At 43.9% G+C, this 27509-nt stretch overlaps 1 protein-coding gene across 4 annotated transcripts; it reads right to left on the bottom strand.

Moving 5' to 3' along the window:
• LOC115173657 (zinc finger protein 516) lies at positions 1–27509 on the bottom strand. Of its 4 annotated transcripts, XM_029731960.1 has the most exons (6): positions 26713–27509; positions 25982–26069; positions 11122–12835; positions 7971–9353; positions 4880–4944; positions 1–4189 (listed from the first exon to the last, which is right to left on the bottom strand). In XM_029731960.1, exons 3-6 carry the CDS (start codon positions 12656–12658, stop codon positions 4139–4141), a joined length of 3036 nt encoding a protein of 1011 aa, XP_029587820.1. In that variant the 5' UTR covers positions 12659–12835; positions 25982–26069; positions 26713–27509; the 3' UTR covers positions 1–4138. The 4 variants fall into 4 exon arrangements, with proteins under 4 accessions (XP_029587820.1, XP_029587819.1, XP_029587817.1 ...); XM_029731959.1 differs by lacking the exon at positions 25982–26069; XM_029731957.1 differs by lacking the exon at positions 25982–26069 and having other exon boundaries at positions 27343–27509.

Below are 27509 nucleotides of genomic sequence, written 5' to 3'. Positions count from 1 at the left end.
TAAATATATCAAGTTTTATTCGTACTAACAGGTATTATGCAATATAAATACTTTGAAAATACAGCCTCATCATCTAAAGTCCTAAAAGTCACAGAATATCTGAGCACTGAGTGAACATTGCAAATCATCATGAAGCGGTCTGATTAACATCTCCATCTAAGCCCCAATCTTTTATTACAAACATCTATCGTTTTACAATCTATATAATTCTGACTTCAATTCATAAAACCTTTTTTTATTTTAATTTGAACATACCGACAATCGATCAAGGTGGATAACTATCATATAATATTCAATAAATAACGTAGTAATAACATCAGATTGGTACTTTTTAACATGGATGGCTTTCTTTCCTTGTGCGCAGCTAAAATAACTTGAAAAAAACTGCAGAAGCCATTTCTAAGACAGATATCCAGTGATCCAGCAAAACACAAAAAGTAAAAAACACAGCAAAAAGGAACTAAAGAACAGTGTTTTTCGAAACAGACAATCCAAGACTGACCCACAATCCTCCTCATTGAAGAGTAGTCATTTTCATGGAGTCAAACTGCACATCTACCTTCTAAAAGGGACATTTTCTGTTCTCAGACCTCAAAAGTGGCCTTCTGTTCAAGTCCACAACACCATTGGTTGTGTAGATCCAGCTATACGCATGAAGCACTGCAAATCTGTAAGTTACATAGTGCTTTTCTTTTCCATGCATTTGTTTTGGATTCATTTTCCATTCCATCTGGATCACATAGCCTGGGACGTGGACTTACCTCAACAGAAGACAACTTTCTGAGGTCTGAGAAACACAATGTTTGAAATGTTCCACATGGTCAGTGCTCCCTAGCAATGGAAGCCAGTCTTTCAATGTTGGGATATCCACTTGAGTGGATATACAAACGTAATGTGACAGAACATACATAGTCAGCAGCATTGATATAGTGGTAAAACAAAGGGTGGGTAAACTATAAAGTCCAGTGGGCGATCAAGATAAGACTAACGAAATAAAGGAAGAAGTGTTACATTTTTGTATCTGTATTGTTCGCATTTTACTGTAGGCCTATAGGATATGGGGAGATATTGACATTTCTTATTTTTGTATGTTCTTAATTTGTATAATAAGATTAGTACAGATTTTCTCAGGGGACCCCACAGGGTGCCCCGACCCCAAGTTTGGGAACCACTGTACTAGCCTCTCTCTGTCTCCTCTGCCTCCTCCTGCATGCTTCGCAGCCTGCCGCAGCCTCACCACTGTCTGCCACACCACTGTCTGTCTGACTAGTCCCACAGATAGAAGTATGAGCCAGATATTTCACCTGATGTATAAATGTGAAGCATCCGGTTGGCATTTCCACCCATTGCCAAATATGGTGATGAGAGGAAGCCTAGTTGCCGGCAGTGGAAGAAGATAGAGCGAGATGGATTTTGGCCGACATTCCGCAAAAATAAATCATTGAGTAAACATTTGATTTCCATACAGTTTTCTGTTTCCAAAACTAGAATCTGTAACAGAGTGGACTGTTTTGTAGACTTTAACCTTTCCCAAAGTTGTGTTGTTTAGTAGGGGGGCAAGGGCAAATGTAGTTATTGCACACGCGCACTTCAGAATATGCGTTCCCTAATGGACATATGCAAATAAATGCTAGAACGCGCCTGTAGGATCAAACTAACTTGTGCTTGGCTCTGCCCACCTCCTTACTTATTCTGCCAACTATGATTAATTTGCTCCCATTGGAAACGACAGGCTCTGGTCTATCTTCGGTTAGTTATAAACATCTTTACTAGTACTCTCTGTAAAGCAAATTTATGATGAGAACTTAGTAGCCTATATTTTGCCCCTGCTCTGGTCAAGCGCCATTTAACATTAGCTTCTTTCTTCATCCAGCTAGCTAGCTGGCTAACACTAGCCAGATCCCTTTAATGTTATGGCAATACTAGAAGTCTCTGCCACCTGACTGACATATCTATACGCAACTATTTGCCAGCTGTACACACATTCTCCAAGAGTCAGGTTTTATGTTTGTTTGGGGGATGTCTGTAGACACGGCAGGAGTAGCGTACGTTTAGGAAAAAATAATACAATTATGTACGGCATCTCGCAAACCCACTAGTCTGTCAGCGGCGTCTCTAGTTGCCTACTTTTATAGCCACTTGTCGTTGGTCTGCTGGGGTAGTTTGTTTCACTGGCCATCGGTCTGTGCTGCGATTCGCGAGAGGGCAGAGTTTAGCCGTTCGCTAAAAGAAGGAAGTCGCGAGTAGAACTCATACCAAGAAAATAAGCGTTCTGAGCTTTGATCTACGCTGGGAACGCAATAATAAGTGGGTAAACGTAATTTCACTAATTAAAAGGTGAGTAAATAATCATTTGGAGGGTGCTTACACAAGTTTATAATGATTAGGATTATATATATATTTCTTTGCATATCCCGACTCCTCAAGTCACTCGCTGGGAGTTGGGTCACGACCAGGGTTGCTGTTGTACAGCGCCCCTGGAGCAATTAGGGTTAAGTGCCTTGCTCAAGGGCACACCCGACACATTGTTGGCTCCAGTATTCGTATTCCTTTCGGTTACTGGCCCAACGCTCCAACCTTGAGGCTACTTGCCAGAATTGTGTGCGTTTACCCTCCACTACATCCCTGGTCAGCAGAGTCTAGCATAGTTGTTGTTCATGTAAACATGGCTGGAGATGGACGGTAAGTCACAAACAGCTGCCTCATTACTGTTGCTTAAAGATGGGAGAAACCATACCACTGTCCACCCCATGGCCATGGCCATTGTTATTGATTTTGTTTGTTGGACGAAGCAGAGGTGGGGAGCGTCGTGCATCAAGAGGTGGGGAGCGTCGTGCATCAAGAGGTGGGGAGCGTCGTGCATCAAGAGGTGGGGAGCGTCGTGCATCAAGAGGTGGGGAGCGTCGTGCATCAAGGGGTGGGGAGCGTCGTGCATCAAGAGGTGGGGAGCGTCGTGCATCAAGAGGTGGGGAGCGTCGTGCATCAAGAGGTGGGGAGCGTCGTGCATCAAGAGGTGGGGAGCGTCGTGCATCAAGAGGTGGGGAGCGTCGTGCATCAAGAGGTGGGGAGCGTCGTGCATCAAGAGGTGGGGAGCGTCGTGCATCAAGAGGTGGGGAGCGTCGTGCATCAAGAGGTGGGGAGCGTCGTGCATCAAGAGGTGGGGAGCGTCGTGCATCAAGAGGTGGGGAGCGTCGTGCATCAAGGTAAAAAAATTATTAATTCTGAATATATGCTGCTGTTCTATCGCGATGATGTCCGAGAGAAAAAAATGTGTTTCTTGTTGTAATATCACAAATGGACGTGGCAGTTTTACTATTAAAGATTCCAGCTTTCAAGGTGGATGGTAACTTTGCTTGTGTGAGCTGGCTGACCAATCCAAACAGTTTCCAAATAACACAAAAAAAAGTGTCAAAAGCTAAAATAAACAGATGACTAAAACACTAACACACATTCACAGTAAACACACGTACCAATCCGATTATTTCAAAATGTTCTATCAATTCTCTGGAGGGATACAATATGAAAGTTTCAGTCTTTGCTTGTCTTTTTGCTCTGACATGGATTTAAAGGGTTTGCATTAAAGGTTACATAAAACACCCTGGGGGATCCTGGTTTTCTGCCCTTTAACAACTGATTTAGAATCAGTTATCACTAACCCAGCCTGAACTCAATCACCATGAGCTGAACAACTACACCATCTCTAGGTCAGTATATTGTCACCACATAAACATCTAAGCCTGGCCCTGTGATGTAGCAGATGGTTAAGTGCATCGCTACTGCATTCCTGAGAAGTTCTGTCACTCTGGATGCAGAAATGCCTTGTCCTTTCTGTGTCCCGAGGTATTGACGGTGCTTCTTGTGTATGTTGAGTTACAGTGTAGAGGGTTGTGAGTTCACACCCCAGTTGGGGAAGAATTTCCACTCTGTCACGTCCACATGTAATGGTAGCTTTATCAGTCCAGGAGGGTTAGTTAATTGTAGACAAAGAGTGTCCCTTGAGACAATTGGGCCCCACAAGTGAAGTGCCACTGTTCTCCTGTAGTCATGGCTTGGTTCCTGTGAGGGACTGCAGGCTTCTCATCTTGCAACAGTGCATTTTGGGAAGTCGAGTTTTCAGGGCATGTGGCATGCAGAGTTCTCATGTCCCCTTCCTAAGAGAGGTTGTGGAAGCAGAGGAACGGCCGCTCGCCTGTAGAGGACAGATACAAGGGGCAAAATGGAGTCAGATCACAGATCATACCAAGACACGTTTGTGTTGCTGAGTGTCAGTTGTCTTTCTATGAGTGTATTTGTGTGTGTGCAAGTATACTTCTGTGTCTGAAAGTGTGTTTCTGATTGTGCAAAAATGTCAGTTTGTGTGACTGTGTGTGAGTTAATCTTTCAGTGTGTGTCAGTGTGTCCTCACGTCTCACACATTACAAAGGCAACAGAAGAGGAAGAATATAAGAAGAGAACAACAGACAGGTAGGTAGAGAGAGTCCAGGAGGGCCTGCGTGTGGTCATGATTGGCAGGATGTTGACATGCCATATGGAGACACACGACTGTTACCCCAAGGGGGATGTCAAGGCTTTTTTATTTTTTGTTTTCCTGTCAGCTCCTCGTACCAAACAGAGAAAGAGGGAGACAGCAGTCTGACACAGACGCTCAAGTATCACTGCCTCGCCTTTAGTGTTTCATACACTGATTTCTCTTTTGGATTCTCAGAGCTGGGAGCAGAAAGGAGTGATGAGGGATTATTTTAAAGGTCTAAATACCTTTAGTTTTTTGTTATTGACAGGATAGGGGGAATGCAGAGGGAGATATACATCGAAGGGCACACAGTAAGGAGACGGATTCTACTTCTAGCAAAACAAAACCCAAACATGGAAAGTAGCATACTTGTTTGGAGGCCTCCGTGGAGGAATGGACTTCATTTCCAAAATGTCCATTGTACTGCAGCATTGCTGTAGAAACAAGAGAGACAGAGCAACACTTTAGAATCCCAAGACCTTCACAACTAAGAGTTACAAGAAAAAAACTGAACCTAATAATATCACAGTAAGTTAAGGTATCTGTTGTATTTTTAGGGCAATATTCCGTTTAGATTTCAGGGTAATATTGCCTTGGAGTGACGAGCGGGAAAAAGCGATGGCTTTTCTGCTTGTTCTAGTTTTTGGTCTTCAATTGATTTGTGGGCTATACACACACACACACACACACACACACACACACACACACACACACACACACACACACACACACACACACACAAAGTTTGGGGTCACTTAGAAATGTCCTTGTTTTTGAAAGAAAAGCAAGGATAATGGTGCTTGCAAAGCCAGAATAATGGGTTTGATTCCCTGGACCACACATATGTAAAATGTATGCACTTATATAAAATATGCCATTTAGCAGACACTTTTATCAAAAGCAACTTAGTCAGTTATAAGTGCATACATTTTACATATGTGTGGTCCAGGGAATCAAACCCATTATCCTGGCTTTGCAAGCACCATGCTCTACCAACTGAGCTACAGAGGACCAATGGTCACTGTGCTGGTGGTCAGGCATCTCATTAGCATGCACACACACCAATTACTGTACATCCCCATAACTGACATCACAAGCAAATGTGTTTGTTCAAAGTTGAGGGACTGCCATCCAAGGTCAAAAGCACACACACAGGCAGACTGGCATTCACAGGCACAATACACACTTTGTAAAGAAATGTAAATTATGTTTTTTCATGTGTGTGGGTATGTGTTTGTGTGCGTGCAAATCTGTGCTTGCACCAATCCATTCAGCCTCTGCTTGTGTAACCGATGTGAAATGGCTAGTTAGTTAGCGGTGGTGCGCGCTAATAGTATTTCAATCAGTGACGTCACTCGCTCTGAGACCTGAAGTGGTTGTTCCCCTTGCGTTGCAAGGGCCGCGGCTTTTGTGGCGCGATGGGTAACGATGCTTCATGGGTGTCAGTTGTTGATGTGTGCAAGGGTCCCTGGTTCGAGCCCAGGTTGGGGCGAAGAGAGGGACGGAACCTACACTGTTACATTGGTGCCGTGACCCGGCTAACTAACTAGCCGTTTCACAACGGTTACACTTGCACCAATCCAATTCTGAGTTGTTACCATCGGAAGTCTGAACACAAGAATGCATAGGAAACAATGCCGACCAGCTGGATTATCTAATGAACAGTTTTCTAAAATCATTAACACCACTCTCTTTCCTCTATTTTTCTCGCTAGAAAGTTTGCTTTGTTCATGGAGTATATGCTAGCTAGCTATCTACCATTGCAGCTGACCTGCTAAAGTATGCTAACGTTAGCTAGCCAGCTAGCTCTAATTGCAGTGTTGGATAGGTAGCTAACCTGTTCCATTGATAAATTGTTTATCTCACGCAATTTTAACTTATCCAATCTTTTTACTCACCGGCGCTGTGCGGTAGGCACGTATTATGCAGAAACAGTAGCTAGCTAGTTAGTTTATTGGGTTTTTCCTTTCAGATTTTTTAATGAACAGAATAAAGTCAGAGTGATAGTGTGTAAAGAATAGGAGAGTGTCAAAAGGGCTGTGGGTTAGATTTGAACCCATGCAGACACAGGTATACATGTGTGCTGGAGACAGTGACGCTAACCGCTAGAACACCTAAGCCACAGAGTATTGGGCTCATTAGTACTTCCGATGTGTCATTAAGATGGGGGAGGGGTGGGCTTCATTCAGGGCAGTGGGTAACAACTTTCGTACCAAATCTGACAGCCCTGACACAGCCCCTGGCTGCCTGGGAAGTAACGCATATATTACTGCAAATTAAACTGCCCGGCCGATGCCTTTGGCCAGCGCTCCCGTGTCACATGTCAGATGTACTCCTCTCGCTCTTTTCCTCTCTCTATGTCTGCATATCCCTCTCACTAGGTCACTCTTTCGCTCCTTGTTGTTTCTCCCTCTCTTTCCCTGTACTTGCTCACTGCTCTTTCTCCTGCTGTCACCCCAATTGTGTCAGGTCTCTGATGTTCTGGGAGTGGAATTTACTGTGTGTGTGTCTGTGTGTGTGTAGTCTCAATGCCACCTCTTTCATTCTCCCTTTCTCAGACACACACACCCTTATCCTTGTCACACAGTACTGGGTGCCCACTGCCCATCTGTGTCACTGTGATCCATGCACGCACATACTGGTACACCGGCGGAGGTTGCTGAGGGGAGGACGGCTCATAATAATGGCTGGAATGGAGTCACTGTAATGCTATTAAAACACATTAATGTGTTTGATACCATTCCAATCACTCCATTCCAGCCAAAATACTCTGTTCCAGCCATTAATATGAGCCGTCCTCCCTGTCCACTGTGACACACACACACACACACACACAGGTCGACAGCAGACAGAGAGACCTATTCCTTGACTGGTACTATCACCGGCAGAAACATGCACTGTCCTTCTGTCGGCCTTGGTAAACATGTTTCCCCCAAGCTATTAGCATTCATGCCAAAACACTCGTAGAAAAACAGAAAAGGCGGAGGACAAATAAAATGAAAAACTCATACTACAAAAGGTCACGTTATTACATGTGACTCAAAGGGCTAAAGAGGATGATGATGGTATCTACGACGACAAGCTGCAGGTTAGATCTGCTACTCTCAAAAGTGACCTTAGTGTACAGTGTAGAGTACATGGTCAGTTTTGTGAATGTATCCTTCTCTTCCTCTACATGCTGAATTATGTAGGGCTGTGGTGAACAATATAAAAATACAAAATCAATGCCATTGTTATTAATGGCATTGGGGCCGCAGGTAGCCTAGTGGTTAGAGCGTATGGCCAGTAACGGAAAGGTTGCTAGATCAAATCCCTAAGCTGACAAGGTAAAAATCTGTCGTTCTGCCCCTGAACAAGGCACTGTGCTGTCATTGTAAATAAGAATTTGTTCTTAACTAACTTGCCTAGTTAAATAAAGGTAAAAAAGGACTACATTACCCAACACTCAATCCCCCCTTACCTTGTTGGTCAAGCCTGGGATCTACAAAGCCCCAGTGCTGGTAGAGAGCTGCCAGGTCGTGGGGGTTGTAGTTCTTCAACAGACCCAGGATGTCCATGTCCATCGGGGTGTCTCTGCTATCCCCAGCAGTCGACTCCCTCTTCCCATGGCCGAAGACGGTGGTGGGTGCCAGGTACCCACTGCTGCCCTGCGCCCCAAACATGTTTGTGACTGACCAAAGGTCTTGACCTTTTAGGGCTGCAGGGGGATCCTGTGGATGGCTGTGTGGGTGTGGACGGGACTGGGGGTGTAGGTGAGTTCTGTCTGGGGTAAGATGGGATGTGTGGTCGGCCCTGCCATGGTTCCTGGCGAGAATAAAGCCGAGACCCTCTTGCGGAAGCAGGCTTCCCTCGGCAGCCGCCCGATGATGGCTTCCAGATTTGGGTCTGCTTGTCGACTGCTGGGAGAAGCCTCGGATGCTGGTTGAGGCGGCGGTGGTGGCGGCAGGAACTTTAGGGTGGGCTTCTGTTTTAGATCGGGCGCTTTTATTTGCCACCTCCCCCGTGTGGTTTGGGAGGCTTGACGACTTCTTCTTTTGAGGTAGGAGCGACTTCCCATCACCAGGGGGTGACCTTGTGGAGGTACGCGACCCTGACACCATGGCCTGGCTGGTGTTGGACTGGGCAGTAGTAGTTGTAGTGCTTGTGTGGGTCTTTGGCCTCTTGGTGCCTCCACCTGAAGGTTGCATGGCAGTGGAACCTGGGGCTTTGGTGCGCTGGGACCGGGGCACTGGGAGCGCTGGGCAGTCTTTTCCTTCCAGGAAAGGCGGGGGCCCCGTGCGTCGTCCAGCAGCCTTGGAGCCCTTGAAACAGGTGACGTAGGGGGCCCACTTGGGGGCCAGGGAGCTGCCACTATCCACCCTGTGGGCCACACGCTGGTGGATCCACAGCACCTCCAGGTAATGGGTGGTGTGGGTGCAGAACGGACACTGGTGTCTGACCAGCTTACCCTCGGACAGCGCTGCCACAGGGTTCGCACCACTATCCTCCTGCTGGCCCTCGGGCGGGGCAGACAGGTTGAGGAGGCTGGCGTTGATGATAGCATCCTGAGAGGATTGCCCTTTGACCTTTAGGCTCCTCGACTTTTCAGACTGTCCGCTCGATGCCGCCCTCTCCTGGCCAGGAGGATTCCAATAGGGCTGGCTGAGCAGTGTGCTCTTCAGCCGGAGATATTCCATGTAACCTGAGACTTTGGGAGTGCCGTGGCTCGGGTCTTCCATAACAGCTTCCAGTACGTGATGACGTGCATCCCTGATGTGCTTGTGCAGCTTGTGCATGTGGAACGTGAGGCAAGAGGGGTCGCTGGTGTGGAAGTCACAGTGCTCGCAGAAGTATGGCTTGGTATCTGTGGATAGCAGAGTACAGATAGACTAAGCTCACATTGAAAAACAGACATTTTAAGAAAATGAGCTTCAGCAAGGTATGAAGACTTAATAAGTGGTAACATGCTTTCACAAACATGTGGATGAGAGAGGAGGACATTGTAATGCTACTTTTCATCAGTCCTTTACCCTAACAACTCAACTATTTTCAATACATGCTAAATTCAACCGTGTTCACGTCCAACTTAACTTTTACCGTTGAATGAAGCCTTCATGAACCCTTAAGTATATTCCAGAAAACATTCCAACAAATGTCAAGCTATATGAATGGTACAGAAAGGTTTAGGCCTCACAGTACCAGATGTAAGGGCCTTTCATATTCCTTTATGTAGGATGAAGGGTGGAATGGGCAATCCATGCCACACGATGGCGCCATAGCCATATCATTTGCAGTGGCACCCTAAAGGCAACTGTTGAACACCCATTTGACCTGTATGAGTACTGCTCCATGACAACTGAACACCAGCTTTTAACTGGAAAACTGAACTAAGACATCCACTTCCATACTACTTCAAAATGTGAGAAAAGTGCTACAGAATAATAAATATATCCATCACTTTTTGCTTGTCAATGTCATGAGTGTAATTTCAAACATTACAAGACTATTACAAACTTCTGAGTTGCTAGTTATGGGCATATTTACCATGTAAGCATGTTTTTTTCAGCTTTATTTAACCAGGTAGGCCAGTTGAGAACAAGTTCTCATTTACAACTGCGACCTGGCCAAGACAAAGCATAGCAGTGCGGCAAAAACAAAACCGTTACACATGGGATAAACAAACGTAGTCAATAACACAATACAAAAGGTCTATGTACAGTGTGTGCAAATGTAGTAAGATTAGAGAGGTAAGGCAATAAATAGGCCATAGAGGAGAAATAATTATAATTTAGCATTGACACTGGAGTGATAGATGTGCAGATGATGATGTGCAAGTAGAGATACTGGGGTGCAAAAGAGCAAAAATAAATAACAATATGGGGATGAGGTAGTTGGGTGTGCAGTTTACAGATGGGCTGTGTACAGGTACAGTGATCGGTAAGCTGCTCTGACAGCTGATGCTTAAAGTTGGAGAGGAAGATATAAGTCTCCAGCTTCAGTGATTTTTGCAATTCGTTCCAGTCATTGGCAGCAGAGAACTGGAAGGAAAGGCGGCCAAAGTAGGTGTTGGCTTTGGGGATGACCAGTGAAATATTGTAATGTGGTAATGTCTGAATTTTTGGGGGGATTATTTCATTATTATTGCTGTGAGAGTAAGAAAAATGGTCCTGTTTTTTCATTTTTTTACCCTTTTTGTGATATCCAATTGGTAGTTACAGTATTGTCCCATCGTCGCAACTCCCATACAGACTCGGGAGAGGCGAAGGTCAAGAGTCATGTGTCCTCTGAAACATGACCCCGCCAAGCCGCACTGCTTCTTGACCCGGAAGCCAGATGCACCAATGTGTTGGAGGAAACACCTTACAGCTGGCGACCGAAGTCAGCGTGCATGTGCCCAGCCCGCCACAAGGAGTCGCTAGAGCTCGATGGGACAAGGACATCCCGGCCAGCCAAACCCTCCCCTAACCCAGACAACGCTGGGCCAATTGTGCGCCCCCTCATGGGTCTCCCGGTCACGGCTGGCTGCGACACAACCTGTGATCAAACCCTTGTCTGTAGTGACGCCTCTAGCACCTCTAGCACAAAATCAAATTATTGTTGCTAATCTAGGTGATAGTGTGGTTTTGTCTTACCTTCATAGGTTGGGTCCCTGATATTATTCCTCTTTATGGAAGAGGCAGACAGAGAATTTTCTTGTCTTGGTGTGCTGGGCTGACTGGAAGAGTTTGGTTTGGTGGCTTGCTTGCTGGATTGATGACCATATTTCACCTTTTTCTGCAATATTCCAAACGTCTCTGGGCTGAGCCCATTCAACAAGGTGCGGCTATTTCTACGGTCACCCTGCTGGTGGGAGATCCCACCGCAGCCACCATTAACAACAACATCCTGGGATCCTTTCTTCTTCTTGCTTTGGGAGGAGTCCAGCTGCCTCTTCCGCTTCTCCTGTTTCAGCGGCACATACTCGCCCTTCTCCTGGTCAAACGCCACATCGGCATCCGCCAGCCTCTCCTCCCAGCCTAGACTTTTATCTGTCACCTCAACCACATGCCCCCGGGTGACCAACTGCCAGGCCTGGTAACTGCATACCGGGTCCAGCTCGGGGATCCGTCTTCCAAGACTCCCCTCCATAGCTGCCTCTCCAGCCCCAGCTGCCCTAAGGTTAAGGCATTCCAGGAAGCGACTCTTGGCGGCGGGGGATGACGAGCCGTTGTTGGGGTCTTGCTGCAGCGGCTTGTTGGGGGTATGGCTCTGCTTGTGGACCCTCTCGTGCAGCCGGAGGGTCTTGCGGTCGTAAAAGAAGTTGCCGCAGCCGGCACACAGCTCGTAGAGACAGTCATCGTTCACCAGGGACGCCGGCTCCCGTGGGACCCCGTTGAGGGTGGTTGGGGACTTGCCGCTGTCTCCACCCCCACCCCGCAGCTGGCTTTTGGCCCGATGAATCCGCATGTGGCTCTGGAGGAACCAGGCCTGGCGGAAGCGCCGGCCGCAGATGCGGCAGCCGTGGTCTAGGGAACCGCGATGCTTCTTCATGTGGGCCTTGAGGAGCAGGGCCTGGGGGAAGACTTGGCTGCAAGACCCGCAGGGGAAGGAGCCAGCACTGGCCTCCTCATCCCGTTCATCCACCCAGTTGGTTCCTCCCGGAAATGAGTTGCCCTCAGCTGTGGTTTGTGACTTGTCCTCCTTGCCGCCATCCTGGATGACTGCGTCGTCATCTTTCTTCTTGGAGCTTTTCTTTTTTGTCTTGCCATTGACTTTGTGCTTCTTGGCCGAGGTGCCTTTGGCAAGGTTGTTGTCGGGACTAACCAGTTGCTGGGGGTCTCTCTGTGTTTGTCCTTGCTCCACATCCTCCTCCTCCACTTCCCCCTCCCTTTTCTTGCCCTCTTCTTCTTTCTTGCCCAAGCTTCGGCTGAACAGGCCCAGCTTGTGGCTGCGGATGTGGACTTTCAGGCTGCCCTTCTGGGCTGCCCGGTGTTCGCAGTAAGGACACTTGTACGGCTTCTCTCCAGTGTGCCTGCGCATGTGCTGGGACAGCGAGCTAAGGAGAGGGAAGCTCCGTCCGCAGAGACCACAGGTGTGGCCTGAGGCCATCGCATTGTCCCCCTCCTGGTCACTCTTGAAAGCGTCAGCTTTGCTTTGGTCCGCCCGCTCCTGCTTCGACACCACCTCCATGGGCTGTGGCAGCTCAAGTGTCTGTTGATCCCTGATGAAGAAAACTGACCCGTGCGCTCCAAAGTCATAAGGTTCTCATAGTGATTGTGATAGGTTTGTAGATGCTGCTTTACTTATGTTGTTGGAGGGATTTTCTTTAGCAATCATTAAGACTGGAGAGATTATCATTAAAATCACCTAAAAAAACAAGAAAAAACTATTAGGCCATATTATAAATCTAATAATAGGTTTTATTATAACCACACAACCAATACAATAACTGACATCTGGTAGGCTATATATTCAACCAAGAGACAGACAGAGGCAGACAGGCACAGACGGGGACAGAGAGAACACTGACTGGTTGCATCACTGCCTGGTATGGCAACTGCTCGGCCTCCGACTGCAAGGCACCACATAGTGCGTATGGCCCAGTACATCACTTGGGCCAAGCTTCCTGCCATCCAGGACCTCTATACCAGGCGGTGTCAAAAGAAGGCCCTAAAAATTGTCAGTCATGAACTGTTCTCTCTGCTACCGCACAGCAAGTGGAAGTCCAAAAGGCTTCTTCACAGCTTCTACCCACAAGCCACAAGACTTCTGAACAGCTAATCAAATGGCTATCCAGACTATTTGCATTGCCCCCCCCCCTTTTAAGCTTCTGCTACTCTCTGTTTATTATCTATGCATAGTCACTTTAACTCTACCTACATGTACATATTACCTCAATTACCCTGACTAACCTGCGCCCCTGCACATTGACTCTGTACCGTTACCCCCTGTATATAGCCTCGCGATTGTTATTTTACTGCTGCTCTTTAATTATTTGTTACTTTAATTTCAATTTTTTTTTACATATCTATTATTTACTTAACACATATTTTTCTTAAAAATCGCATTGTTGGTTAAGGGTTTGTAAGTATGCATTTCACTGTAAGGTCTACACCGGTTGTATTCGGTGCATGTGACAAATACAATTTGATTTGATTTGACAGTCACCAGGAGGTCAAACAGAGGGGAAATGCTATCCTGCTGCAGTCATCAACAACAAAATGACCATAAAAAGAGCATCAACAAGTTTGTCTAAAGGACTAGCCTCTATACAATGATGGTTGCTAATAAATAGAAAATACACATCCCATTCCCTGGTATATTTAAAATGATTTCAACCACACCTTAAGTTTGCATTCATTGGGCCCAAGTGTAAAGAGTTTACATAGGACTACTATTACTAACAACCATAATTTCCACATATAGTTGGTTTTTGAATGTGTATGTTTCAGTGTCACAACGTAAAAGAGTGTTACGTCTGTGCGAATTTAAGTTTTATAAATGTAACGGCGTGTGTTAGAAAGAGAGGAGAGGGAGAGAATTTGCATTACACTTACTTTTGAATGGCTATTGTCCACAACAGGATGATTGATGGTTGTCCTTAAAGGAAGCTTATACTGAAAGTGTGTATGTGTGTGAGTGTCCTCTGTTCCCCATGCCTTAATTGCATGTGTGTACTGAAGCATGAAGAGGTGCATTCAGTACTGACCAGTCAGGATGAGGCCTCAGGGCCAGTCCACTCCAAACCCCATCAATACACCATTATCAACAAACTACATTTCTTTATCTCACAGACAAACAAACAGGCTGAGACAGTCACACACACGCAGACAGACACACACACACTCACAATACTAACAGTGAACGTCAAGGTCACATCGAGTGGTTATTAATATGAAGGGAAATGTCATAAACGAACAGTAGTTAACCTCACTCATACAAAAGACACTGAGAAAAGCACAGATAAAATAATTATAAAAATGGGGCAGGTGGCATCAGTATAGTTAAGAGAAAAATATGATACATATTTTCATAGTCAACTCCTCCAGCACTATAGATACCCTAAAGTAAAATAAAATGTGAGCTGTTCCTATATCAAACAACTTCAGAATACATTTTTTTTTAAAGTATTTATGTCTAAGGGGCATCTGTTCCAAGTTGTGTTTTTTTTATTTTTGTGGATGATACACACACACATCCTTTATGGCCAAGTAATTGGCGGCAGGGGGGTGGTTTCCCAGACCACAGAAGATGGTAACTTCCTTCTCAAAAACTATAACAGTGCGCAAAGTGCCCAGGCTCTCTTAAAGCCAACGCAGTACAGGCAGCCGCGGGAAAGAAACACCATTGTGTCAGCTGCACCAGAACTGTCACATTTGGTCACGTCTCGCCCTCCAACCATTACCAGGGGGTCCTACAGTGGCCATTGTTGTGCAATGGGGCCTGCAAAAGATGTCTAGGGGTGAGAGAGCAGTGGCGGGGGGGGATGACAAAAGAGACCTATCTGTCCCGTCTCAGGCCACTCTGAGCCGTGTGTGTGTGCGTGCGCGCGCGTCTCAGCATGTGTGTGTGTGTGTGTGTGTGTGTGTGTGTGCGCGTTCTGCTATGGGCTTTTTCAATGTGTGTGCTCTTCCAGCAAAACAGCCAAGAAACTGGCATGGGCTCCAGAATGGGAGTTGAGTTAGACGAGTGTGGTGGCAGGTGTTAAGAGGGCAGACGCTGAGGGATTAGCGTACAGACCGAGTGGCACAGTGGCTCTGTATGGGGGGGGGAGACAAGGAAGGGGGTGGTTAGTGGAAATTAAGGGGTTAAGGTGACGGCCGGGCCGGGTGATGATGGGTTAACACAATGGGGGATGGTGGGATGATGTCAGAGCGAAAGGAGGCAACAGATGGTAGTGGAGGGCCATCAGGCCTGTGTGTGTGTGTGTCTTACAAGCAGACTAAATGAGTCACCCCCGGTAAAGTTTTTTGGAGGGTATGAAGTGTTTCCAACTAGGTCATTGTTAGGTTTGGGGTCTTAAAATGCCATATAGCAACCTTAACTATCCTAATAGGCAGCAACACCATCTTTTTATAAACTCTCACAAAATGTTTGACAGACATGAGCAACTCCATGGTCAGACTTAACAATTTCCACCGAACATTTTGAAAAAACATATTTACTTGAAGAACAGTGCAGATGCAAAGTTTGGTAACAGAATGACTGTTTGTGCCGGCATTCTGTTACCAAACTTTTGCATCTGTACTGTTCAAGTAAATGTGTTTTTGTAAAATGTTCTGGAAATTCTTCCAAATAGCCCTTGTTCATAGAGCTGTACAGTTTGCAAAGTTCAACAATCATTGGTTTTTGTTTGACATACATTTTAGAGTAAAAAAATCAGAGTCTCAACATAATTCTGTTTCCGTGGACTTCGCCACATCTCCACCAAACTTTACTGAATTGAAAACACACACACAAAAACAAACCAAACAGTCTTTCTATGAGAGGGTTTAAACACATGCTGTGTCATTTAGTGGAGTGAGAAGGCGTCTGACAGTGCGCTGTGTGGCTGTTCCTTTATTGTCTCTGTTCGTATAAATCTCTGTGTTATTCAAAAGTCCAAACTAAACAGAAATGGCCTAATAGAGAAGACCATGATCTTGAATGATCATTGATTTGTTCTTTAGACAACATAGCAATACAAACAAAGAGCAAAAAGAGGCTATTGGGGAAAAAAAAGGTAGAATCTGCAATATTTACAATTCAAAACAAATTTAGGAGTGTGCCTTTAAAGATGTATTAGCTCTATGTTGAACCTTACAAAGAGGGTAAGCTCTATTGAAGATGAGAGGGGCAGTGTTCTCTCAGATGATCTGCATAAAGGAAGGCAATACATAATATGGGCCAGGGGTTTCCAACCCTGTTCCCGGGGAGCTACCATCCTGTCGGTTTTCACTCCAACCCTAACCTAGCGCACCTGATTCTAATAATTAGCTGATTGATCAGGTTAGTTACAACTGGGGTTGGATTGAAAACCTACAGGAGGATAGCTCTCCAGGAACAGGGCTGGAGAGCCCTGAAATAGGCTATAGCCTAGCTAGATAACTCATTCAATGAAAACAGAGATGTAACATTGACTTCAAAATAGTGGAAGTGTGATGCTTCAGACAAACACACACACAAAAAACAGAGGACACGGCGATGGATGATACACACACACAGATAGCCAAATATGTTGCTATGAGCTGACTTTTTTGGTACAGTCCCTCTCTCCCTCTCTCTTTTCTTTGGCAGATGAATAGCCATGTCCAGTCAGCTGTCCTCACATTTATTCAGCCTGACGTCCAAACCAGCTCAGCATAAACTCCCCATGGCCAGGGCTCTGGTGCTGAGCTAAGAGCCTGTGTGTGTGTGTGTGTGTGTGTGTGTGTGTGTGTGTGTGTGTGTGTGTGTGTGTGTGTGTGTGTGTGTGTGTGTGTGTGTGAGAGTGAGAGAGAGAGTGGTACGTGAGAGAAAGAGACAGTACGTGAATACATGCATGTGTGCAGCTATGCGTGCACGCACCAGTGAACCTGTGTCTGAGTATGTGAGTATGTTGTCTGTGTGTGATGATTAAGTCACCCACATATGCTCTCTCAACCAACTGCAAGCTGTGCCAACATAGCCACTAGTGCTAGCATGTGACAGTCCTTATGCTAATGTTATGCTATACAGTGTGCTTCTGTCAGTGATCCAAATTTGTGTCTTGCCCAATCCCAAATCAACCTCTAGCCTCTACTCCCTCCTAGATCTGTAAGAATTGGAGTACACAATTCCTGTGAGTTTATCAAAAGGCAAGGTGCAGCTATTAAGATATTGCTTACAACTATCCAAGTCATTCAGATGCATAAAGACTTTGGGTCAATTAGGGATTGGGTGAAATTATCCCAGTGATTCACTTTGATTATTTTGTAGGTGGAAGATATATTTTTTTAAATACATAAGACAGCAGACAAAACAAGAGACAAGACAACATAAAACACAAGAACAATAGTAAATTGAGCAACTGAGATAGGCAGGGGGACGCCTCCACTTTGATCACAAAGGGATGCTCTTTGGTCCCAAAGTGTCCCTATTTTGGCCACAGAGGGTCCGCTCCAATGTCCAGCTAAAAAGAGACAGAGATGTGAGGCGACGAGGATGACAGCCGTCTGTCGTGGTGAGGTCACAGTGTAGAGGCCCTTTAAACGAGGTGTTGTTTACCGGGCCGCGCTGCAGCTCCAGCAACCGCCACACTGACTAACACTCTCTACACTGTCTGCCTAATCCCCGTCCTGGAGGCCCACTGTGTTATAGACGTGCCGGAAACACTGTGTTATAGACGTGCCGGAAACACTGTTATAGACGTGCCGGAAACACTGTTATAGACGTGTCGGAAACACTGTGTTATAGACGTGTCGGAAACACTGTGTTATAGACGTGTCGGAAACACTGTGTTATAGACGTGTCGGAAACACTGTGTTATAGACGTGTCGGAAACACTGTGTTATAGACGTGTCGGAAACACTGTGTTATAGAAGTGTCGGAAACACTGTGTTATAGACGTGTCGGAAACACACGCCCACTGAGTAGACGTGTCAAATATTGTGTGGAAACAAGAAACTGCATGTCTGGGTAAGAAACACTGTTTATAGATGTCAATCACTCATATTGTGTGGACCACATCTATAAACAGTATCTCTATCAGCTTAACAGACATGAGGAAGGATGTCTTGTCGCCATTGCGACTATAACTTAATTCTACAGTGAAACACCGCTTTCCCAAATCAACAAAAAGATCTAGTCTATATCCCTCAGAAAAGCAAAAAGGTTCAAGCAATTGTTAAACTATGAGTAAGATATATGATGAAGTCTCATGTTCCTTCTTTGATTTAACATTATGGCATAAGAGGTGCAAAATGTGCACTAGTACAAACACACAGCATGTCTGGCCCTTAAAGCAACCAGCAGCTGGTGTGGTTATGCTGCTGCGTGTGTGTGTGTGTGTGTGTGTGTGTGTGTGTGTGTGTGTGTGTGTGTGTGTGTTCAACTCTCCACCCGGTTACACAACAAATACACAGGGATTACTCTTGATAGCATGTGATGAGCTGCTCAATGACCTGCCTTTTAACATTCCAGGCCTGCTACACCACTGAAATGTGCTGGAGGTAAACCAGGGAGGGATCTTGAGCATGGAGATCGAGGGAATGAAGAAAATGCACGCAAATGCACACAGACACACAAGCACACACACATATTGCTCCCCTAGGTGAGCTTAAAGCCCGATTTTGAGCAATTCCAGAATGTTGTGTATACGAGGCGGTGTTTCCTGTATTTTCCTGGTGGGCCTGACAGTGCAGCACAGACCTCTCCATCTCTACAGCCTCGATTGGTCGGTGTGGGAGACACTGGAGTATAATCTGGTGGCATTAACTTGCTCTCTAAAAAAAGCACTCTCGACAGGGATTAGATTATCATGGTAAGGTCAGCTCAGACTCCCTCTCTCTCCATCCAACCCTCTGTCTGTTTCTCTGTCAAACATAGTGAATATAATAATGTGAAATGCTACAAGGGTCGAATACCCAAATGAGAATATCTAAAGTAATATGGCCAACACATATGATCCATCTCATCCAAGTTCATTAAATTTCGCAGACTGCACATCTTTCACATTTAATTAGTGGTAGCCTGGCAGGTTAATGTTTTGTAGAATACTATACAGAGATTACAACGAGCGTAAATGTGCTAATTGTATACTTATAATAGTATAAGTGCCAATTTCCTGATTGATCAAAATTGTAGGTGAAATTGACGCTGAAATGGTGCTAAACATGGTGATAATCCTAGTATCGTATAGCCTGGCAATAAGCACAACATTTTCAGATGCATCTCTGTCATGGTAAGAGTAAAGAGTAAGGAAAGCTTACATAATTATGAAATGAAAGGCACGCAGTCTAAAGCCGGTAAAACATATAGCCTAAGGCTGTGTAGGCTACATCTAAGCTATCACTCTTATGTAGCTTTATCCAGGAAGTAACTACCCACAAAGACAACAGATTAAACAACCAATTTTGTTTAGCATTGGATTGAGTTGTCAACAAATGTGAATTCTACTTGAAATAAACCAAATCATTAAATCCTATTGTCAATATGTAGGACAGGAGTTTTTCAAACATCATAAAATGCTGTATCTGAAACATTTTTACAGACAAAACCCCCATTAAAAAAATAATATATATATATATATATATATATATATATATATGTCACCCAGTATATCACGACCTTTCACAACAAACAGTAGTTGGTCAATAGTTAGGCCTAAATACAAGGTTAAAAACAGTATTATTAAATCATTTGCAGTCTTGCAGTCACTAAATAAAACCAATAGTTTGTAGAAAAAAGAAGGAATGGGATCACTGCTAGGGTACACAATAGTAGGTATTTTTGTAAATAGAAGGTGCTCTTTGGCCATTGAGTGCAAAGTACATCTGCGTACTCCCTGATGAAGGCCATGCTGCCGAAACGTGTCAGTCTTTAATCCTTGTTCCCTTCAACATGCCATACAAATAAATGCATTTTAATTAGAGTGCCTTGATCCTCCTTGCATTTTTAAAAGTGCAATATGCAGAAAACCCTCCACCATTTCCTGGTTGCTAAAATTATAATAGTTAGCCTAATTTCAGTTAATGTGACAAAACAAGCAATGTAGAGAATCATTGTACCATCTAAACTGCTGTGAAATACATGTTCAATAACCAAAAATACTGTATTTTCAGCTAGTGTATAAAACCGAAAGTAAAAGATGCAAAAACTTAAAAACAGGAAGCATAAACATAGCGCACATAGAATAGATCTACAGCTTCTTAGACTTGCTTTCAATGAGAAAGAAATGTGCATTATAGATCTGTCTATGTGAATTTGGTTGGGTCTCCCAAAAAAGATTCATATTGGGGCTTTAAAATGTATAGTTTGTTGACACTTTGAGCATTTACACATTTAGTAAGTCGCTCTGGATAAGAGCGTCTGCTAAATGACTTAAATGTAAATGTTAAATGTACACATCATTTGTGGGGGACCATTCTAATGAAGTGGTATCCAATAGGTCCTCATTTCCTGTGTGCATTTAATTACAGCTGGCTGCATCGGGATCATGTTCCCTGAGGTGGTGCAGCATCTTTTCCAACACCGCCTCATTGGAAGACTATAGTATAAGTAACTGGACACCCATCCAATCTTGTCTTCTCCCTGTCTCAGAGGACTGAACAGAAGGGATCTAGGACTGCCTCGCCTCCTCATCTCCCATCTGGACAAATTACCAGTGTTTTCAATACAGATGTGAGATCTTAATTTGAGCCAGTTTGCTACAGCAGGAAAATAATATTGCAGCAATAAGAAATTTGAATTATGTGGATTAGAATTCATGGACCTTTTTGTAGGGGTTGAAAATCAAGTCTGACATTTCAAAGTGGAAATTACAACCTTCAAAAGCCTTTGTAAACCTCAAATACACTACAGGTTTTACATGTCCTGACATGCAGGAAAGTTCTCCTGCAACAGGATGATCAAATTAAGATTTTACATCTGTATATTGAAATACAGACAAGGCAGCCCACCCCCCTCAATATGTTTCCCTCCCCTACCTCAGAGAATTTGGCTTCAGTTGGTTTCAAGTCTTGTTTTATGTTGGCTGTAATGGATGGTGATTCTGAAAATAAGAATCTAAGGGCATTGTCTTACTTCAGATAACTCAACGTTTGCGCCTGCAGTGATATGTCTCGTATCTCACAAAGAGTAATGGGATAGATCAAAAGTAGTTTGGCTACAATGTGCTATATAAGATCTGAAAATGTTACCTACGGTAGGTAACATTGTCTGCTGATCCCCATTTCTCCCTCAAAACAGTTAATCTAAGCTAAAACAATGAATATGTAAATAATGTTGGATGTTTTTGGGGGAGAAAGTCACCCAGTTTTACATGTAGCTAAGGATTATTGTGCTTCAATGGGCAGTATTTCAGAATTTTGACTATGGGCATGAAAGCTATCATAAATGTGTCCTGCTGCTAACCAACTAGCTACCTATTTAGTGCTACATACACAATATTGAATCTTTCAAATAAAATCTAGCTAGCAATATACTGTAGTGGTACTAATGCTTACACTATGAGTTTTCATGAAGCTGCTGTGCTCAGCTGACCCAACGATACAACGTAATGTTAGCGATTGCTGAGAAAAGGACTGATTTCTGATAACTGTCCCTCTTAATTTTGGGCCTGCATGTCTACAACTTCATGGTAATTTAAAAAGGCTAAGCAAGGTTTTTATGTAGAGCTAGCTAGCTAGGTAAATATGTCAGTAAGCTAGCTACAATAGTTAGCTAAGCCGCTGGTCAAGTAAGTCACTGCACTGGCGACTGACGTCCTTGTACATAACTTTTGCAGGGGATAGCTCCGCTTTGTTTTTATTTTCTCACAATTGAAAACTATTTCATCACTGTCACAACGTCTGTAATAATATAGCTAGTTATTCTGGTTATTTCATGGAGAGTCATGCGAGAGTGCTGTGATATCTCAAATTAGGAAAAAAAAAACTTTTGAATGGCAGATGCTCGGGAATACAAACATTTTAGTACGAGTTCCATGTTTTTCAAGACAGGTCGGTTGAGGGACGAGCGTCACGTAGAAGTAACGCCACCTGTCGGAAGACAATTCATCTAAGGGCTCAATACTACAGAAATAGTGGGAGGAGAGAGGAGAACGATGGGAGTATGAGTTTTCCCAGCTGATCAATCTTGGTTAGTTTGTATCTACCCACAGTCAGACAGACCAAGAGAACATTACCACTCAAATGGGAAACACTACAGATCGGAGCTGCACAACTCCAGGCCTTAATGAGTAAACTCATGTCTTACTGCTTTATTGACTTCCCTTGGTATTTTATCGATCAATTAATGCCAGACACAGAAAAGAATGAAGCACTGACACAGAATAGGCAGGAACTCAGATATGAAAAGGTGACATAAGCTTGATTTCAAATGGGACGAAAAAAAAGAACAGTTGCTCAGCAACGGCAGGGTAGCCTAGTGGTTAGAGTGGTTAGAGCGTTGGGCTAGTAACCGAAAGGTTGCACGTTCGAATCCCCGAGCTGACAAGGTACAAAATCTGCCGTTCTGCCCCTGAACAAGGCGGTTAACCCACTGTTCCTAGGCCGTCATTGAAAATAAGAATTTGTTCTTAACTGACTTGCCTAGTTAGATAAAGGTAAAAAAAAATAAACTCCAGAGGACATTGGTTTTATTCAAGTCTAGTTTTTATAGCAGACTGTGAATCAATGGGGTGATGGAGTTAGTTTGTGTAAACGCAATGTCACTTTTCAACCCAAACAACATAACCAACTCAACTGAATGGTTTGTAATCACATTTGCAATGGATGAATAACACATTAAATGCTATATTAAGTCAGAGATATGAATATTAACTTCATCATATGAAGTGTAGCTACAATAACGGCCTTCGTGACAAAGGGCTTTTTTCAATCCGTATTGCGGAAGTTCAGCATTACAGTGGGATTGAAATTTAAAGGCAATGTTCCAGCGTTAGCGGAGGCTCAATCAGAAATGACCTTTCATTTCTATCGCGCAATCCGTAACGCTTCAGCAATACAGATTGGATAGAGCCCCAAAAGTCTCTACAATGTACCACATAGGTCAGGGGTGGGCAAACTTTTGGCTCGAGGGCCACGTCGGGATTTTGAAATTCAACAGAGTGCTGCACAGATTTTTTGGGGACTGATTTTTTGGTCAAAATCAATGAGGGTCAGAAAAGGGGCAGTTATTTTGAAACTATATTGTTCCATTATAATTTCTACATGCTTTCTATCTAGTTGTAGACGTTCAAGTGTGGCCTGGAGTGTTTTTTTTTACCCAAAATAATAATTTACCACAAAAACCCACAGGCTGTAGTTTTCCCACCCCTGGTATTAGCAGTAGCACAAGACAATTTGCAGATTTAAAAAGTAACAATGCAACCACTTGCATGAAACCATATGAATAATAAATAGCTTAAAACTACATGACACCTCCCAATATAGTTCTCTTAAATGACTAGGCCTAATTTTCAGAATAACAAGTAGAAGAACAAATGTTGGCACCTATATCCATTCACTAATCAGGCAACATGTTCCCCATCTGTATAGAGTGGGAGACCTTAGTGATTTTTTTTATTATTAAAGATGCCTAATATTGGCCCTTAAGTGCCATTGTGTACTGCGTATACATTGTGCTCAAACCCATCTGGTTATTTGTTTAACCTGATTGAAAGCTCTGTACCAGGACTTCATTTGAAGCATGGTAATGCTCAAATTATCCCAAAATTAGAAAGCCAAAAACAGGGACAGTAAGCATCCTGAATGCTGCCAAGACCGTTACATGAACAGCCTCTATGGTTAGATAGTCGATCCTTCTGTGTCACTCTATTTAGTACCAACATCCAAAGAGAAGATGCACCTTCAGCAAAATCTCTCTGATGCACATACACACTAACGGATGCACAAGCACACACAAACAAACAAAAAACACACACCATGCCAGGACAAAGTCCCCTGCCCACATTGCTCTCAGTTGTGGCATTGCCAACTGACCAGAGCCAAGGTCTTCACCAGACACCAGCATGTGTGTTCTAAACACAGCTGCCGCAAGTGAGCTCTCCACACACACACACACACACACACTCTCTCTCTTACCTACAATATGTTGACTGCCCACTGTCATTAGCATGTAAAAATAACACACTTCTACTTACACACACCAAAACCCCTCTTATTTTCTCTACAGCCTTTACACACATTATTGCACAAAGAACATTAAGCAAAAGCACACTCACAGTTTGAGTTTGAAACATGTCAACGATGTTATGCTAAACTGTCATTCTTGACTATGAGTGGTGTTTTCCCAGTTAGTGGTCCACAGTGGCACAGCAGAGAATTTGCATACTACTAATGATGCCACTACTGTACCCTGTGCCTGATACGGGAGGTGGGTTATTCAGATAACTGACCCTACAGTAAAGTGCAGTACATTTCTACAATGCTGTAGATTGGATCCTACTTCTATTCAGCATAATAACAATGACTTAGATGGGGGTTAACCATTACCATTTGGTTATTGATAATATGAGGTTATCTTTTTTTTAAGCAGGTTGTCCTGTACCATACATTGACCGCAGCACTAAGCGTCATGAATACCCCCATCGTGGTAATAACACACGACTGCAATGATTTCAAGATCCTACCTATCCACATGGTTTCAAAACAACTCTTTCAAGATAAACCCTATCACTGAACAATCTCAACACACAACCTCCCTCCGCCATGTCTCCGCCCAACCCCCCCCGCCGCCGCCATGTCTCTCCCACTTAATCTGTATGATTAAATCATTTTTCCTTGCCCCTAATTTTGTTGGGGACGGCAATACTCTGCCTGCCTGATAGTTGCTGAGCATACTCCCGATTGATCGCCATGCTGAGAAGATTACCCTAATAGCAGCGGATTACCTCCCCACATGTTGGCCACACGCGGGGGGATGGTGTGTGTGTATGGGGTGGGGGGGTATTTTCAATAATTATCTACCCATCCATCCATCTATCTCTAGTTACTATGTATCTGTCTACCTACAATATATGTATGTCTGCATCTGTCTGTACAAAAAAATCTGTCTGTCAAATCAAATGAAATGTTATTGGTCGCGTACACATATTTTGCCGATATTGCAGGTGCAACGAAATACTTGTTTCTAGCTCCAACAGTGCAGTAATACCTAACAATACACACAAATCCCAAAAATGTAAATACACACATACATGATGGTGTATATAGACATTATGGACAATATATGAATAGAAAAGGTGTGTACAGCAGTAGTTATATAGGATTAGCTTTGACTAGAATAAAGGATATACAGATGAAGTGGGTAAAACAGTATGTAAACATTACTAAAGTGACCAGTGTTCAATGACTATGTACATAGTGCAGCAGTCTATAAGGTGCAGGGTAGAGTACAGGGTGGTAGTCAGCTAGTAACAGTGACTATGTTCAGGGCAGGGTACTGGGCGGAGGCCGGCTTGTGGTGACTGTTTAACAGTCTGATGGCCTGGAGATAGACAGACAAGACAGACATTCTTTCAACCATCCAGATCCATCTACAGGCATCTTTCTCTATCTATATATACACACACACACACACACACATCATTACTTTTACAGACCTCTAATCATCAGATTACTATATGTCACATCCTATTTTGCCAAGCTTGATGTCCACTGCATCAGGCCTTCCCTGTTATGCTTTCTTTCAAAGTGCAGGGCTATCCAGGAGGCAAGTCATCCAAGCCATTGTTACTTGGGTGACCAAAGATTTTGTACATTTTCCCTAGTCACGAGACTTAGATTTGAAAGTGGTGTTTTAGTGTCTCTGGCCCTGGCTGACCATTCTACAGCATGCTGTGTGGATACCTACCTGCAATACAGAAATACATCTCAACATGGAGATGGTCTAACTGTCTTTATCCAAACTGTCCAAATCTTCGTTATAGGTCTCCAACATACTGTGGTGAGAAGGTTAAACAGCAGCAACAGTTGAAGAATGACAAAGACGTTCAAATATTAAAGTTGCCAGTGTGGGTTTTTAGGCAGTCCAGATGGAGTAGACTGAGAAGCCATTGAGCGAGTGGAGAGAAAAGGAATTCTAGTAATCTGCTGCTGGTCTCGTACAATAGGCGCCTTGTCTCTTGTTAGGGCCACTCACAAACACAAGTTTGTGTATGTGCACTGACAATGATAGCACCAATAGTCGGCCTTATGAATGTAAAGAGGCAGAAAGATATGTGAAAAGGATAAGCAATTGTGTGACAGCAGAGTAGGCCTGGCCTGTTTTCGTTATCTTGTGGAGTCAAGTGAAAAATGAAACGTTGTCTCTAATCAAGTCAAGTTGTCTTCAATAGACATTATAGATATTATAGAACCTTCCAAACTGCCTGTTGAACATCAAGTTCGTACTGTGAATGAATTAACCATTGAAGGACGGTTTATCCCCTCCTCTTCAGAACAATGCACTGTGCTCAACCGTTTTGGGGACACCATGAAAAACAATAATTAAAACAATGGCAAATATTTGCATATGGTCTTTCGTTGCATAACCTAATATCACTTGAGTCTGTTTCCATCTTTGAAGTTAAAAAAGTCCCTTACCTGACTATAATCAAGGGCTAAACGAATTTGTTCTGTCCTCCAGTAGCCTAACACACTAGGTTAAAAAAACAAAAACACGATGACAGTAGCCTACATCCGTTAAAAGTTGCCCAATTATTTTAGCGGGGATAATCCTCCAATTATATGTTTATAGCCTACTGCTCCCAGATGAATTCCTGGCGTGATTTCTTGCTGCGCTCAATATGCCCGAAGTGCAAAATTTTAGTCGGGTCGTTTAATCATGGTCTCCATGTCCCGTTTCGACTCGCTACCCTTGAAATAGAATCGGCTTAGTACTCGACAGACTTAACAGTTACAAGCAATAGGCTTCAAGACAAAAACGCATCAAAACAAAAAAGTAGGAGCTAAGCTCCGCCCTATGCTTCCACCAGACCGTAGTTTCTGTAGCCTAGGTATAAAAACATTTTATGACAAAATTAGGCTAGATTTGATCTAATTTCTTCAATGGAATGCGCTGTTGAAATAATCCCTCCACTCTGCCTCTCTACACGGACATCCACCGCTAATAAATAAACAAATAATTATATAAAATAACCCACGAACCCATCACCATTTATAAAAACGCTTGTAAATGTAGGTAATGTTAGCCTATAATCGTTCTCTTCTTACCTGTACGTTGTTGATGTTATTAAAAACCTAAGGGCAGGGTAGATGACTGTGCATCGATGGCATACTTCAAAGTGAAGATGTCTGCGTGACGCCACCTCCACAGTGGCTGATAGTTACGTTATCTCTGTTTTGGATGTGTAATAAAGTAGGCTAGCTACCCTGACTCA

This window comes from Salmo trutta, chromosome 34, assembly GCF_901001165.1.
Source record: "Salmo trutta chromosome 34, fSalTru1.1, whole genome shotgun sequence".
Lineage (NCBI taxonomy): Eukaryota > Metazoa > Chordata > Actinopteri > Salmoniformes > Salmonidae > Salmo > Salmo trutta.
Note: the sequence above shows the minus strand (reverse complement) of the source record. Positions and strands in the feature narration are given on the sequence as shown.